The following is a 15,066-nucleotide window of genomic DNA, read 5'->3' as shown; positions in this document are numbered from 1 at the left end:
AATTTCTACAAAATGACTTTAAAGATGTTTAACGATGTTAAAACTGTATTCTTTGGATATTCAGACTACCAAAAAAGACCAAATCAAAATGCATATTTACCAATTCGTGTTACTCTCAATTAGATACAGTTTTGCCCTGAACATGAAAAATATTAGAAAGACTAACCATGAACTCTTCACACAGAAAAAGGCAGTAATTATTACAAATAGAGTGCCACTTGTACTATCAACCACAAGAGCTTTCTCCTATGTCTTCACAGTGTCTAGTCATGTTAGGTTGCAGTTCCAGATGCAGTTATGATCTGGACTGCAAGGCTGTACAGACATAAGGCTCCTTACAGTGCGTAATCTGGAACGTACACACTGCATCAAGTAGTACTAGCAAATGAGCCAAAGCTTCTTCACCTCATGCTGTAACCCAATGAATGACTAATGTAATATAAAACAAAAGGTCTTATGCGATACTCAAAGTTGAGTAACTCCCTATGCTTTAAGTGGAGAAACAGTACAGACAGTTACAACGCTATTCGTCATAACCAATTTTATTCATGGCTGTCTGGAAACAGCAGAAGTATCTCCCCTTACAGGCATTTGATCTGAATCTGAAAACTTCCAACATTTATGCAAATGTAGTGTTATGCTAGCCCCATCAGCTGCACGTGGAGATTTTCAAATAGAAAACTTTACCACAATTCAAGTATTAATAATCTCGAATATCGCTTTGAAAAATAAACATACTTTATGCTCAAATTCCACCAATACAAGGAGACTGATTCAGAAACTTTTTGTAATGGTTATACAGCTCAAATTTCAAATACATCTCAAGGAAAATAAGCTGAAAATCCTTCAGAACTTTGACCTTCACCATCTCCTTTCATTCAAAGGAAAAAAAAAGATGGAAGTAGGAATGAATCCCTGTTAACTTTCCAGACAAAGAAAGATATACTGGTCTACAAAATTCACACCCAAGTAATTTAGTTATCACCCCTAATAGTGACCTAAATTACAAGTTAACCAAGTCACACAGTTGTATGCTCACTTTCCACACGCCAGAACATCCCTAAACTACCTCTCTCACAAACAAATGCTTTCAGGGATTTAATTCTTTCACAAAGAGTTTGGAAAAAAAAGCCACACATTAAAAATGTGGGAATATAGTTGACAATCAGGCAATATCAAGTATCAATTAATCGTATTTGTGTGAGAAATGTAAAAACATACTGTAGGTGGAGCTTAGATGGAGGAGGTCTTGATATGTTGTCACACAGCATGTTGCTTCTAGTATTAAAATGCTTTCTGTAGAGTTTGTAACGTGTGGACTGTGAAAGAAGTCTAAACAGCTTTAAGTTCTATATTAGTGGCATGAAAACAACAATACTGTAATCAAAACATACATAACTGAACTACAAGTATCTTGAAAGATGTTTGAAAAGCTGCCTGTTAGTGCCCATGAGTGCATTTTGCACAACCTTTCCCATTAGCAGCCAGGATGCTTCTTACAAGCTTAAGAGTGTGTGCTCGTATCAGAAGACACTGCAGCAAGAAAGTGAGTGAAACCCATACTACATATATTGAATAATATCTGGAAACAAATGAAGCATTTCTGGTGGAAACTTCCTGCTATGGAGAAAACTTACAGTGAAAAATCTTGACCTTAGCAGTATTCCTCTGAGAAGGCCTAACTGTGAAGTGGATAAACACACTTCCTGGACAGACATATATTGACTCAATCCCTGAAGCATCAAGATGATAACTAATATTGTTACTCCAAACTTGAATTGGTAAATAAGGACTTTTAATTCTTTCATTCCAAGATGAAATTCCAGCTCTGAATCTGTCATTAAACCCACAAATCTTCCCTCCAAATACATTTAATTCTGGGCACGATAAAGGCATTCACCTCCTGCTGAAGGACACCCTCACAGAAAGGGCCACACGGAACATGGAAGGTAGAACTGACCACAGCAGGGATGAGAACAGAAAAGAATCTACCAAATAACTAATCTGGTGTTGTCCACTGTGAGAAGTTATAAACTGAGTGCAGATTATTAGAATTCTACCTCCATCTCTCCTTTCAAGATTACTAAGATGTCAGTTTGGATCTTGATCATTTATTTCCAAAGTATCTAATAACATGCTACAGAATATAGTTCAGGGCCAGTGTAGGCGGAGAAACTCAATGATCTCAGGTTACAACTGTATTAGGAAATGAAGCTGTGCCCAGAAACTTTCCCATTCAGTTGAAGCCAGCTGGCAGGGAAGAACTGACATCTCCATTAGTAAGTTTTCATAACCTCCAAACCACCCATAGTTTGGAGCACCCTGATAATGCCTAGAAATTGTTACACAACACAGGACAAACACCTGCTGCAGACCTTCCTACACGTACAAGTTATAAAGCTCCAATTCCTAGGAACACTCCCAGGTTTCATTTATTAATAGGAAGCCTTTGATTTGTGCTGTTAGAATTATCTAAGGGCAGGGACGAAGAACGGAAGAGAAGCTACATGAAAGGCAGCACAAAGCAGCAATACAACTTCAGAAGGTTCTGCAAAATCCAGCACTTCACTAGCATGCACACTGAAGATCCTTCTAAAAGGAACAGTCTCTAGCATCCTGCCTCTCTAGGACTGAACCAGAATATCACAGAATCCTAGGTGTGCTGATCCTGTAGATAATCAATTAACTGGGAAAAAATAAATGTTGCCACATTAAAATTAAGACTTTCCATCATTATCACCATTGTTCCCTATTAACTTATTTTTTGAATTTGGAACAAAATGAACAGTAACTTGCCACTTTCCACACGCATTTGTTACAGTGGAAGACTTATGATCTCCTGCAGTCTTCTCTTTGTAGGAGAGCTGTCTCATCCTTCAGAATCAATACCAAAAAGGAGATGATTTGAAAAAACTGTATATTAGGTGCATACAAATTCCTCTTTAAAAGTTTCACTATTGGCTAGACCCAGTATAAATTTTGCATGTTTTCTGCTTAGAATAAACAAAGAGGTTACAACTTTCCAAAATTTTCCAAATTAAATTACAATGTAAGCTTATAAGAAAAAAGATTCTAAATATAAAAAAAGCAGCACCTTTTGTTTTATATGATTGTCCCTTGGAACTGTTTGGAAAAGTATTATCATATCAGAGCATCTCTAGTGCCAAGTTCCTGGCATGTATGCAGAGAAGAAAATCTTTTTTTTCTTCAATTTTGAAAAGAAATGAAATGTATTAATAGCAGCAATAAACAGAACTAATGTGCTTTATCACTATCACCCTTAAATTTAATCCTGCATCTCTACTGCATGTTTAATTTAATCAGCAGTTTGGAAGTTGTAATTAGCTTATGTTTATACAGCTCTCTGAAGATGTAAATTGCTATGCAAGTGACAATTAATAACAGGGTTTAAGCAGCATTCATCAGCTTTGTTTGAACTCAAAAACAAACAAGCAGCTCTTGAAAGTATTAGTACAGATTGCTCTTAAATATCTCATTCTATTCATTTTAAGAGACTGCCTATGAACTTTGTGAAACATGCAATTTACATGCAGAATACTAACTATTAACAAATCTAGAGGTATGGTAATTTTATCATAGCTTTCACTGTTACTGTTTCTGTTGAAATCATTTACCCCATTTACACATTGAGAACAACAGCACTTAGTACTGAAATGACTGTCAATTAATTTGAAAAAGTGGCTTCAGATGGGCACCTCAGCCTGTAGTGATTTCTGAATTATAACTCACTATGTCATTCTTTTTATTTAAAGAAAAAAAACTCGAAGACTTATCGTCCATCTGTACAACCTGGAACTTATCCCAGGAAGGATGGTACAATCTGTGTGTAACTGCTGAAGATCATTGACAATCTAGATCTGCAAATAAGGGACTGTACTTCCTGCAATTTTCTTGCAGCTTTTATTCATCTAAATCCAATCAAGACCACATTAAAGGAAAGAGGCAATAAGATACTGAATCAAATTAAACATTTATGTTACTGGTGAAGAGTACCAGGCTCTAATACCTCACTGCAAAAGAAGAAAGGAAACAATACTATACAAAGACTTCCAGAACCTACACTGAACAAAGTAATGACAAAAAAAAAACCACAGTGAAGGGAAAGCTTCCATTGTAATGGAAATACATTAAAGTGATAAAATTAACAATCAGGCTTGCAAATGCCTGAGATTTAAAAAATTCCTAGTTTGAAGGACTTGCTGATTTAACGAAAGAAATCCATAACTTTTCACACAAATGCACGAAAATAAGCATATATTCCCATTATACAAACAATCATTCAAAGTGTGTAGTTTCAAAATAATTTACATTTGTGATAGCATTCACACATTAGAATTCAAAAAGCTATTGCAAGCAATAAGGAAAAAGAGAAATACTGTGACTAATTCAAAACTCTGATGAAAGTGCTGTTTTCATTTCATCAAGTCTTTCTCAGCCAGCTCCAGCCTTAAGAGTTTCAATTTGGGAAAGCACTCCTGTATTAGTCAGTTAATTAATTCTCCTCTATATTATAGTCATCAACTCACCCAACTGAGTTTCCAGTTCTTCACCCTCTAAACAGACATCTATATAGCTGTGTTGCTGATATAGACAAATGATGTTGCCACAACATCTGACTTAAAGGATTTTCATTCCACAGCAATAATCAAACAGCCTGAACACATGTATTTAGTGCTATCAGAAAGGCTGTAGGCATCATGTCTAGTGCCACTATGCCACTAACAGTGGCACAACACAGTGTTCAGGCAGCTGAGACCTACCTTTAATTTCACCAGGTTCTAAGCTTGTAAGTCCAGCACTGAATCACCCATCTTCAGAAAAGCTGTAGAATTCCTTAAGTAATTTCTTCTGAACAGTGTATCCATGCCTTTTTTCCAGATTTACCCTTCTGGAAGAGAGCTTACCAGAATTCCCATCCCAACTAACCTCAACTGAAGTACTCCTATGTTGCTTCACTAGGTTCCTACACAGAAGCTCTTTCCTTATACTGCAACTCTTTTTCCTGGGCCCCAGATACTATGAGTCCTTACTTTTTTTTTCCTGACTCTGTTAAACAATGCATTAAGAAGTTGATTACTAGTGACTTTCAGTATTGGATTAAGATACATCAACCTCCTCCTCCCAAAAGCAACATTACTTTATACCACCAGGTTGCATTCTGCTACAATAGCACATTACATGAGAAGAGGAATCAAATTTAGGAACACCAGAAGCTTCCTCCTTTAAAAGTTAAGCATGAACAGTAGAGATGCGAGTTTCCTTTGTGTTTTTAACAAACAGAGCTAGACTTGGAATAGAAAATAGTTATCTCTACAAGCTGGTTAGGTCACCAATCTATCTGTTGAAGTAAACAGCTGATTTCCTGCAGCAGACTTTCAGGATATGAATATACAGTCACCCTAAAGGAAACTCACTAGTTCATAACAGCTTAAAGGTACAAAATCAAGGGCTTGAAATAATTCAAACTGACAATAACTGTATTTTTCCAAGGACTCCAATATTACCAGCAGGTTATTCTGCATACAGTTAAAACTAGTTTAAAGTAATCCCTCCAAGAGAATACTCATTAAGATTTACACGAAAAATTAGACAAAAGAAATGTGCACTGGTTTTATTATGCTCTATTCTTCTTGCTTGTTTGCTTTCAGTACCTGGGGGTTTCAGGAGTTCAGACATAGCTTTTACAGTATATAATGGTACTGAAACTACAAAACCAGTTTGCACAACTTCTGGTTTTAGCAGCACCACATGCTTCAGCAGGTGTGCATTTGTGCAGAAGCCTCCGTCCGAAAATGCTTGATCAGTATTGAAAAGATGAGCAAATAAAATTACAAGCTCACATTGCAGAAGCATACAATCACTGTCAACCTCAGAGCACTGATTTACTGACTGTAAAATGAGGTCTGCAGTAAAGAAAAGCACAACAGTGCTCAATGTACAGTACAGTGATTTGCAGCATGAACAGGTATCACACAAGATGGAATACACACAAGTGTCATCATGAACTGGAAAGCATTACAGCACCAATAAAGAGAGAGGATGGTGATGCACAGAGACTTCTTGCAAAGAAGTGAAATCAGATTAGCCAAATTTTTACACATGAAAACAGAAGAGATAGGGAGGGTTGCAAAATTACCTGCAGTGGAATAAGGGAGGGGAAAAAATCAGACACATGCAAGAAGCTTCTGTTGTGAACAATACACTAAAAGACACAGACAAAACACTAATTTCTAGCTGTTGATGCAAGAAGAAATATCTTATTCATCTACAGCTTGGAAGGAAGATAAAACAATCTTTAGAAAATTCACTTGTAAATGCAAGCATATGGCTACTTAGGTCACAGTATAATTAGAAACTCCTCACATACTCTTCACAACAAACAGTGCCCAATTCTGATAATCCCAAACAGAGTATGACAGAGAAGCTATTAAAAGCACCCAGAGTTACTACTGTAACAGTAAGTGCTGTACAGTACACGGCTCTAGAAGAGAGACTGCTAAACTACAAGTCACTGAGTTGTAAGCTCAGCATTCTGACCAGTGCCTATTTTAAGTGGTATGACAGACAACAGGGAATAAAGTGTATGAAATCAAACTCATCTACATAAGCAGTAGTATGCTTTAATAAAGTTGACAAGGAAAAAAAGAGGATATGAGAAATAAGAGAAAAAACAAAGCCAATACAATTCTGACTACCAAAAATAAGAATAGTTCAACTTACTCTTTTACTGAGGCAGATAACTGGCCACATACTACAACCTAAAGTGCAGCAGCAGCAAAGGCATCCACAAAGTAGCCATCGTACATTAACTGGGAGGTTCTTCTTAAGACAACTGTTAACTCTACTGATGCTGGCTTTAAATTCTTCGGGTGCAACCTACAAGAAAAAACAAACTACCTATTACCACAACAGTGTGATTTATTACTCTCTGAGTGGACCACAACTTAAGCTTTTGCTTTTTTAATAGCAAAAGTCTTAAATCAAATTTTAATTTTTTTTTTTAATTCACAGATACTCACCTTTCCAGTTAAAGATGAAGGAAATTCTGCTTCAAATTTGTTGCTTAGTCCAAACCTGAAAAAACAAAATGATACTCAAACCAGAATCATAAATAACCCCAACCTATGATACAGGCTATGAGCACCTGATATGAACCCGAAGAACAGCATCGATTTATGGAAAAAAATATTTCCTAGAGGTAATTGCTAATGGTATCCTAACAGGCAGAAACACACAATCACAAGCAGTCTGGAATTCATCTTGCCTCCAGCCTCTTTTAAAGTTCTGCTGACGCTTCCTTAAACTCAGCAAAATCTTTATAAGCAACAGTATCAAATAGTAAAAATGAGAGGTATTTAAGAGGAAAATAAGGTAAGGCCATAGTGCAAATCCTCCCACTCCACCCCATACAGATGCATCTTGAAGAAAAGGTCATTCAGCGGGATCTATGTGGAGTAACACCAAACTGTCCTAAGCATAAAAATGGGTTCAATAACACCTTGCTTATTCAGAAAAGAAAATTTACTAGTTTACTGAATTGTATTTTCTGTTCTCAAACTTAGTAAACATAGTTTAAATGCTAACTTGAAGCAAACAAACATCCATATCAATTGAGAACGGAAAGCTATGAAATAGTCTGAGATGGACTAGAATTACTGGCCCTGGGTCATGGAAGATCTCAAGATTATGAGCTTTACCTTGTCTTAGAAAATAAAAAGACAGAAAAGCTTGTTTGTTTTCTACCTTACAGTTGGCTGACAAGGTTCATGAATGGAAACATCTCAAAGAAAACTTGAATGCCTTCTGGCATCCAGTCTGGGTTGTAGCTTAGGGACTATACAGCCCAAAAAAGCTGATAACAAAACTGTATGACAAACTACTAATTTGGAAATCAACACTCAGGTCAAAATTTTAATTGCAATTAACAACTTCCTGAATACAAACCAATGTAGACTTACCACCAAAACTACAAACCAAATCAGAAATTAAACTACTCAAGACTTCAGTGTTGAAAGCAAGACCAATTACACAGCTCAGTTGTGCTCGAGCTAACCTGAGCCCTGACAGTTGACTATTTTAAAGAAATTCTTTGAGAAGCTGGGTATTCCTCAGACAGTCTTTTTCTTACTAAACCGAGGGCTCTGCTTGCCAGTGGACAATGGGCAGTTAAGTGCTGCACCAAAGGAAAGGCACTGCAGACACACCTCACAAAACCAAGTGGACAAAAAGTGGCACATGAACTTAAATAAGAGATTCTGAATCTTGGGAAAGCTAATGCAAACTGTGCTTATATGATGCTCAGCTTAGTTCGGCAGCTACATCTCTCAAGGCATGATTCTCTCAAAACATGAGCTCAATAGCAGCAGCCATGAAAAATAGCAAGGAAAGACTAGGAACCATTAGCTAGACAATTAAGACCACAACATAGGGCATCATTTTGACTCTCCATAAAACCCTTGTATGCCCACATGTTCAGTACTGGTTGTTCTGTTATCCACATCTCATGGAGAACTTGGAGTTGAGAGAAATCAGAGAGAAGGAAGACTGATTTAACTAAGGGAGTGAAACAGGTGCCTTATAAGACTATGAGGCTGACATTAACTTGGAAAACAGAAGGCTGAGGGGGGGTTATGGGACCAAAGTCCAAAGATTCATGAAGAGAATGGTTAAGGTGAATGATCAACTGTTAATCATCAAATCCCACAACAGAGGGCTGAAGCTGGCACGAGACTGGTTTTAAACAGATAAGACAAGAGCTTCTTTAAACTGCAAGTAGCAAATTTCTGGGTTTATTTTCACTTGAGATTATAGAGGCAGACTGTGCCAACAGATTTTAAGACAGATTAGACAAGTTCCCAGTCAAACAAGCACTAAAAGGAAAAGGATGTTCAAGTATACATTAGCACTACACAGCTGCAGATGCCAGAGACTATAAGGCAAACACATGCCAGGAACAACTAGAATTTCACGCAGCCTCTAAGCAGCAATGTCCATTATCACAGTTTGCAAAAGCATGCCAGGACAGATAGCTTATCCATTTGATGCCATAGGTAACCCCTACATACGTTCTTCAGAAGTTAAATAAGTCATACTCCTGCCACTTGACAGAATACAGTACCTTACTTACACCTAAGGCATCTAACACAGTGGAATATTTTAAGTAGAATGGCAGCTCTGCAATTCCTATAAATCCCTCAAAACTGAGCAATTAAATTGAAACTTAACTAGAGAAATGTAAGGCAAGTTTACTACTTCAATACAGAACACACACACACACAAATTCTTACTGGAAATACAACTCCACAACTGAAAATTCTGTGGAACACTATGTCAGGAAGACCTTCTACATTTCCCCAAAATCTTGAGTGAAACCAAGTACCCAGGCAAAGGTTATGTCAGAAGCATCACACCCTATCAATTAAGCTACTTAAAATTGACAGTAGGCTGAAGATGAAACCAAGTGCTGAAAAAAATCTCACGTATCCACATATGCAGCCAAGCCTGGTAACACCATTCTAATACATAATAAGTCCATCCACTCAACAGAGACATGTTCTCTCTAAAACAACTCATCTTCAAAGAATGAATCACAAAGCAATCTTCACGTACACGATACTTCAACACCCAGAAAAGATTAAATATGAACTCAAACAATAGAGGAGTGGCCAGCTGTAAGGATAATTCCATTCAAAGCAACTCTTGTTCCCCAAACAGAAGCAAGGCTGAGCCTTGCACCAAGAGATGCTAAGGAAACTCTTTACCTTGAGGCACAAGCAGGCAAAGCAAAAGCCCAAATCCCCCTCTTTCCAGTGAAATCACAAAACAACATAATTGCAGTCTCATGCTGAAGTTTGGCTGGGAAAACAGCAGAACAGAATCAAGGCTTTTTTGTAAATGCATGATCCAGACGTATTTAAATACTGACAGCTTCAAACATTACAGCATTATGCCTGATAAAGACAACCCAACTCAAAAGCTCCAGAGTTAGCTGAGTCTTTTAGAATAAAACACCAGTATCTAAAGTAGACAAAATATTTTCCCCACTCTCCCATTTGGAAACAGTCACGTTGCCTCAGTGTGTCTGTAAACTACTTCAAATGCAGCTTTCTAGCATGGAAACTTCCGACAATACTGCAGCTGCTCTTCGATAAAGCTACAAGCAAATGAAACTAACCTTCAGTATTCCAGATTTGTGGCAATGTTTAATACATGTTGGGACAGCTAAACTGAAACATCAAAGCTAACCAGCTACCAATAGCATTCTGAGCTTTCTATTTTACAGTTGCCACACGTAGGTGGTAAAAATGATGACTCCATACTTCAAATGCTTTGGTAAGTAAATGATATGATCCCAGTGTTATCGCTGTTGACTGCATGCTATAATTTGGAAATTAAAAGATTAGGAACTACACATAACACTGCTACAGTTTCATTGTAATGATACAGGAGCTCTGGAAAAAGCAGCAAGAAATGTCTTAAAATCACTTGAAATAAAATTCTGGAGCTGCATTTCCTAAGACAGCTGTCCTCATTTAGCACTAGATGTCTTTTGTACAATGCCCCATTCTCAGTAAAGCATACATTCTTCTGCTTGCTCTATGCCCTTTCTTATTTCATACCATGACCTCCAAGTTTTCAACATATCCACGCTCACCTTATGCATGAGCACTTCCTTTAACCTTCCTGGAACCTGAGAAAGTGTTTCTTGAACATGTCTCTGCTTGAAAGGCATAGCTGAGTTCCTCCCTTGTTTACACTGGGGAGAAAGAAATGGTGAGAGGTGCAATCTTCAAAGGAAAAAAATTACAGTATAGGACTCAGCCAACATGCAACCTTTTCTCAGGCTGCAGCTCTGACTTTCCTAACACATAAAACTGATAGGCATTATCTTCCTCCTCTTTGTCATCTCTTGTTGAGACACTAAACCATTTTTTCCATTCTTCTCATCTATCACAGAATCATAGTTGGAAGGGACCCTTAAAGGTCATGCAGTCCAACTCCCCTGCAATGAACAAGGACACCTACATGGCCAGATCAGATTGCTCAGAGCCCCATCCAGCCTGACCTTGAGTGTCCCCAACGATGGGGCATCCACATCTCTGGGCAACCTGTTCCACTACTCCACTACCCTCATAGTAGAAAACTTCTTCCTTATATCCAATCTACATCTTCCCCGCCTTTTAGTTTGAAACCATTTTCCCTTGTCCTATCACAACAGACCCTGCTAGAGAGTCTGTCCCCTTCTTTCTCATAGATCCCCTTTAGATAATGAAAGGCCACTATCAGGTCACTCCAGAGCCTTCTCTTCTCCAGGCTGAACAGCTCCAACTCTCTCAGCCTGTCCTCACAGGGGAGGTGTTCCATCCCTTGGATCAATTTTGTGGCCCTTCTCTGGACACACTCCAGGTCCATGTCTCTCCTGTACTGAGGACTCCACATCTGGACACAGCACTCCAAGAGAGGTCTCACGAGCACAGAGCAGAGAGGCAGGATCACCACCTTCTACCTGCCGGCCACACTCCTTTTGATGCAGCTCAGAATAAGGTTGGCTTTCTGGGCTGTGAGGGCGCATTGCTGGCACATGTCCAACCTGTTATCCAACAGTTCCAGCAAGTCCTTTTTGGGCTTCCACATTCACAACTCTTAATACACACAGATTCCACACACCTTAACACTCTCCCATGCATGATTCTTCCATTATCCTCTTTTTCACTCCCATGAAAATATACTTTTGAAGGTTTTGCCCTGCCACAATGCCCCTAACAGTTATCTTGCATCAACACAAGAAGCACTAAGATGCACAGCACAAAAAGGCATTGAGAAGTGCATCACAACAGCTCTCTATCAGTCTGGTGCTGCAGAAGACAACTAAACCCAACCTTACTAGCTAATACAGCCTGAGATAAGGCATGTATGTCTCAGCTGATAGGAACAGGGAAGCCCAGAAAAAGACACTGAAAATACAGTAAGATCTATCACAAGCATTCTCTTAGCGATTTCAGACTCATCCTGAGCCCCTCCATCCACCCTAACAAGATTTTAGAAAAAAAAAAAGTGTGAAATACCCTGGATTTTTCAATTCAGTTAACTAATGTAAGTAATATTCTGTATTCTCTCAGCTCTCAAGGTTCTTGCTACTAGAAGAGATCTCCTCAAGAAAACAAATGCCAACTCAAATACTATTACTGAGTACCAAGATACCTAAATATTGCTGCTGTGAAAATGACTTACCTGAATATTTAAAAAACAACGCTTTTTAAAAAATATATAGAATTGTTTGTAGCATGCTCCAAATAGTGAGTTTAACGAGGATTACTCTTAGCATCAAACAAAAGTCACAAAATTGAAGGCAAGGCCTTCATACATTTTATCTGGATAATATTTACCTGAATTCTTTTGACCCTCTTTTAACTACTTAGCTTAGAAAGGATTCACACACATTTCCACTGTCTGTTGGATGAAATCAAGTAATAGTAAATGCCTTTCTGACATTAATCTGTAGTCATGGAAATGACATATTTCAAACAAAACATTATGACTCCTATAGAAGATCAGAGGATATAACAGAAGACAATGAAAAAGAGAGCATCTATTTAAATACACATACAGCAAAAGCAGTCAGCGCCTCTTTAAACAACAGTCAGAGACAGATCAATCCAATATTTGCTTTATTTAACCACTGATTTTTTTTTTTTTTTTTTTGCCAGGTCTTCAAAGAACACATATATGCTTTTATACCACGCAAAACAAACTAATTAGACACGTACACTTTAACCTATTTCTTAAATTCAACAAGCGAGTGTCCTGACAGTGATCTAAGTACTAGAAAGTACTAAGCTTCTCATCACTAGGAAAAATGTCATAGGCTGCGGAAAGGTGAAAGTGGCTAACACTATTCAGGGAACTGTTTGTGCACCTAGTACAGTAAACAAAGTACATTAAGATCCAATTGCATCATTTCAGAGGTCCGTGCTCACATTCATTACTCATCCAGAAGCTACAGAACTAATATTTTGAGGAAGGTACTACAGCTATAATGAGCTAGTGATCATTAATAAGCAATTAATGAGGCAGCCATCCTTCAGCCACAAAGTCCATACCAGTCACAGACATGGTATGCAAGTTTCCTCACGGTTTTATTAACGGATCTCACACAACTTGTCTTTGTGTACTGGAGAAGAAACCAGTGTTTGCCTCAATTTCAGTTCTTGATACGTTTTGATCTGTCAGTAAGACAACCATCCATGCTCTTGATCTGCTCACCAGAAAAAGATCAAGGCTACCAGCTTATTTTTACAGATGGCAAACAGCCACTACATGACAAAAACTTCTTGATCGCAACAGACTGAAATACAAAGTCATACACTGAATATTTTGGATATGTTTCCCTTCAGAGGGCTTCACAGCCTCCTGCCCACTCCACACCCTCCCAAGCTTCTAAACCTCTCTGTCTATCACATCTTGTTTCCTGTTTATAGCCAGCTGGCAATCTGCACCATCTCGTTGTCAGCATTTCATAATATCAATCAATTATAGCAGTGATGAATCAAAGCACCACCAATCTATTCCAAAGTTAAACCCAGATTTCTGGACAGGGCGGTATATGGAAATCAGCAGCGGTCAGTGGAGTCAGAGGAGTAGAACACAATACCTTCAACTTTGATGCTTCTGCTGCAAGGCTAGTCCTGCCGAACAGTTAAAATATACTTTTTAAAATGCATATATATATATATATATACACAAATGTAAGTATTTACACAAAGTTTGCCGTGCAGTGCTTTGTCTCTAGGTTGTTATTTCAGTATCAGGAGTTGAAGACAACCCTACGCTTCAGCAGGGCGAGCCCGATGGAACCAACTCGAGGAAAGTCACCCTCACCTGTTTAATTATTGAGAAGCCCCACACCAACTCACGGCGCTAGCGCCAGGGATATTTGCAAACCAAAACTCGCAGCAGCTCCCGCGTCAGACAAAGTGAAACCACGTGCACCCACCGCAACCCAACCCGACCGCAGAGACACCCGCGCGTCCCAGGGGCTCCTCCCGCCCCCCGAGAGCCCTCGGGGCGGCCCCACGTGGCGGCGGCCGGGCAGCGGGCAGGCAGACAGCCCCGCGGCGCGTTCCCGATCCCACACACGGCCCCACGCACCTGACTTCCTGACACCTCACCGCTCCGGACCCGCGCTTCGCATTCCTCTCTTACTCACAGCCCCGCATCCTCCTCGCCTCCCCGCAGCTCCCCGCTCACCTCGAGCCCCAGGCGACCCCAGCCGGCCCCAAGCCGGCACCGGGGCAGCGGCTCCGGCCGCCGTTCCCAGCCCGGCCCGCCGCCCGTCCCCCCACCTCCCGCCCCGGCGCCCAGCGCGCAGGCCCCGGCGCGGCCCTTACACGGTGACATGGCCGGAGCCGCGCACCACCACCGGGTCGGGAGAATACTTGAGGAGCTGCTCCTCCAACGCCCGTTCCTCGTCCTCCTCCTCTTCGTAGATCTCGTCGAAGTCCGCCATGGCCGAGCCCGGGAGGGGGAGGTCGAAACGAGGAGCCGAGGCGGCGGGCCCCGCGGGAGGGCGGCGGGGGGAGCGGCGGGAGGCCCGGGTCCCGGGGCCGGAGCGGGCGGCAGCAGGGCCGCGGACAGGCAGCGGCTGCGAGACGGCGGCTCCGGGCGAGGAAGCGCCCGTCACCCTCCGCGGGGGGAGGGGGCGAGGGGCGGGGCAGGAACAACAACAACAACATCCGGCCGGAGCGACGCCCCGCCCCGCGCCGCACGGGAAGCGCGGATGGGCGGCGGGGGCGGGCGCTGCGCCGTGGCGTTGGGCGGCTGCGGGTGTTACGGCGTCGTGGGTTTGTGTGGGTGTTGGTGCCTGTCTTTGCTCTGCGCTCTCTTCTGGGGCGGGCTGGGGGCCTGCTGTCAGCCGACGGCTGTCTGTTAGGCCTTCTGGCTTAGCTTGAGGGCTCTGTGAGGGAAGCGGTTTCCAGCACTCCTGTTCTGCCGCTCGGATGGGGGCTGTGCGGAGCGTGTGTCTGTCCCTCGGTGTGCTCAGTGTGT

The 15,066-nt window shown here is 40.8% G+C and overlaps 1 protein-coding gene across 1 annotated transcript in view; it reads right to left on the bottom strand.

Moving 5' to 3' along the window:
* CHIC2 (cysteine rich hydrophobic domain 2) overlaps positions 1-14,710 on the bottom strand; it is a 28,752-nt gene extending 14,042 nt beyond the window's left edge. Inside the window, exons 1-3 of the mRNA XM_031588589.2 lie at positions 14,409-14,710; positions 7,041-7,095; positions 6,742-6,897 (exon numbers count right to left, since the gene is read on the bottom strand). Of these exons, the coding sequence (XP_031444449.1) occupies positions 6,742-6,897; positions 7,041-7,095; positions 14,409-14,527 (330 nt within the window). The 5' untranslated portion in view covers positions 14,528-14,710. The remainder of the gene's footprint in view (positions 1-6,741; positions 6,898-7,040; positions 7,096-14,408) is intronic.
* Between the last annotated feature and the right edge of the window lie 356 nt (positions 14,711-15,066).

This window comes from Phasianus colchicus, chromosome 4, assembly GCF_987193195.1.
Source record: "Phasianus colchicus chromosome 4, bPhaCol1.hap1.1, whole genome shotgun sequence".
Lineage (NCBI taxonomy): Eukaryota > Metazoa > Chordata > Aves > Galliformes > Phasianidae > Phasianus > Phasianus colchicus.
The sequence above is the reverse complement of the archived record's forward strand: the minus strand, read 5'-3'. Positions and strand labels throughout refer to the sequence as shown.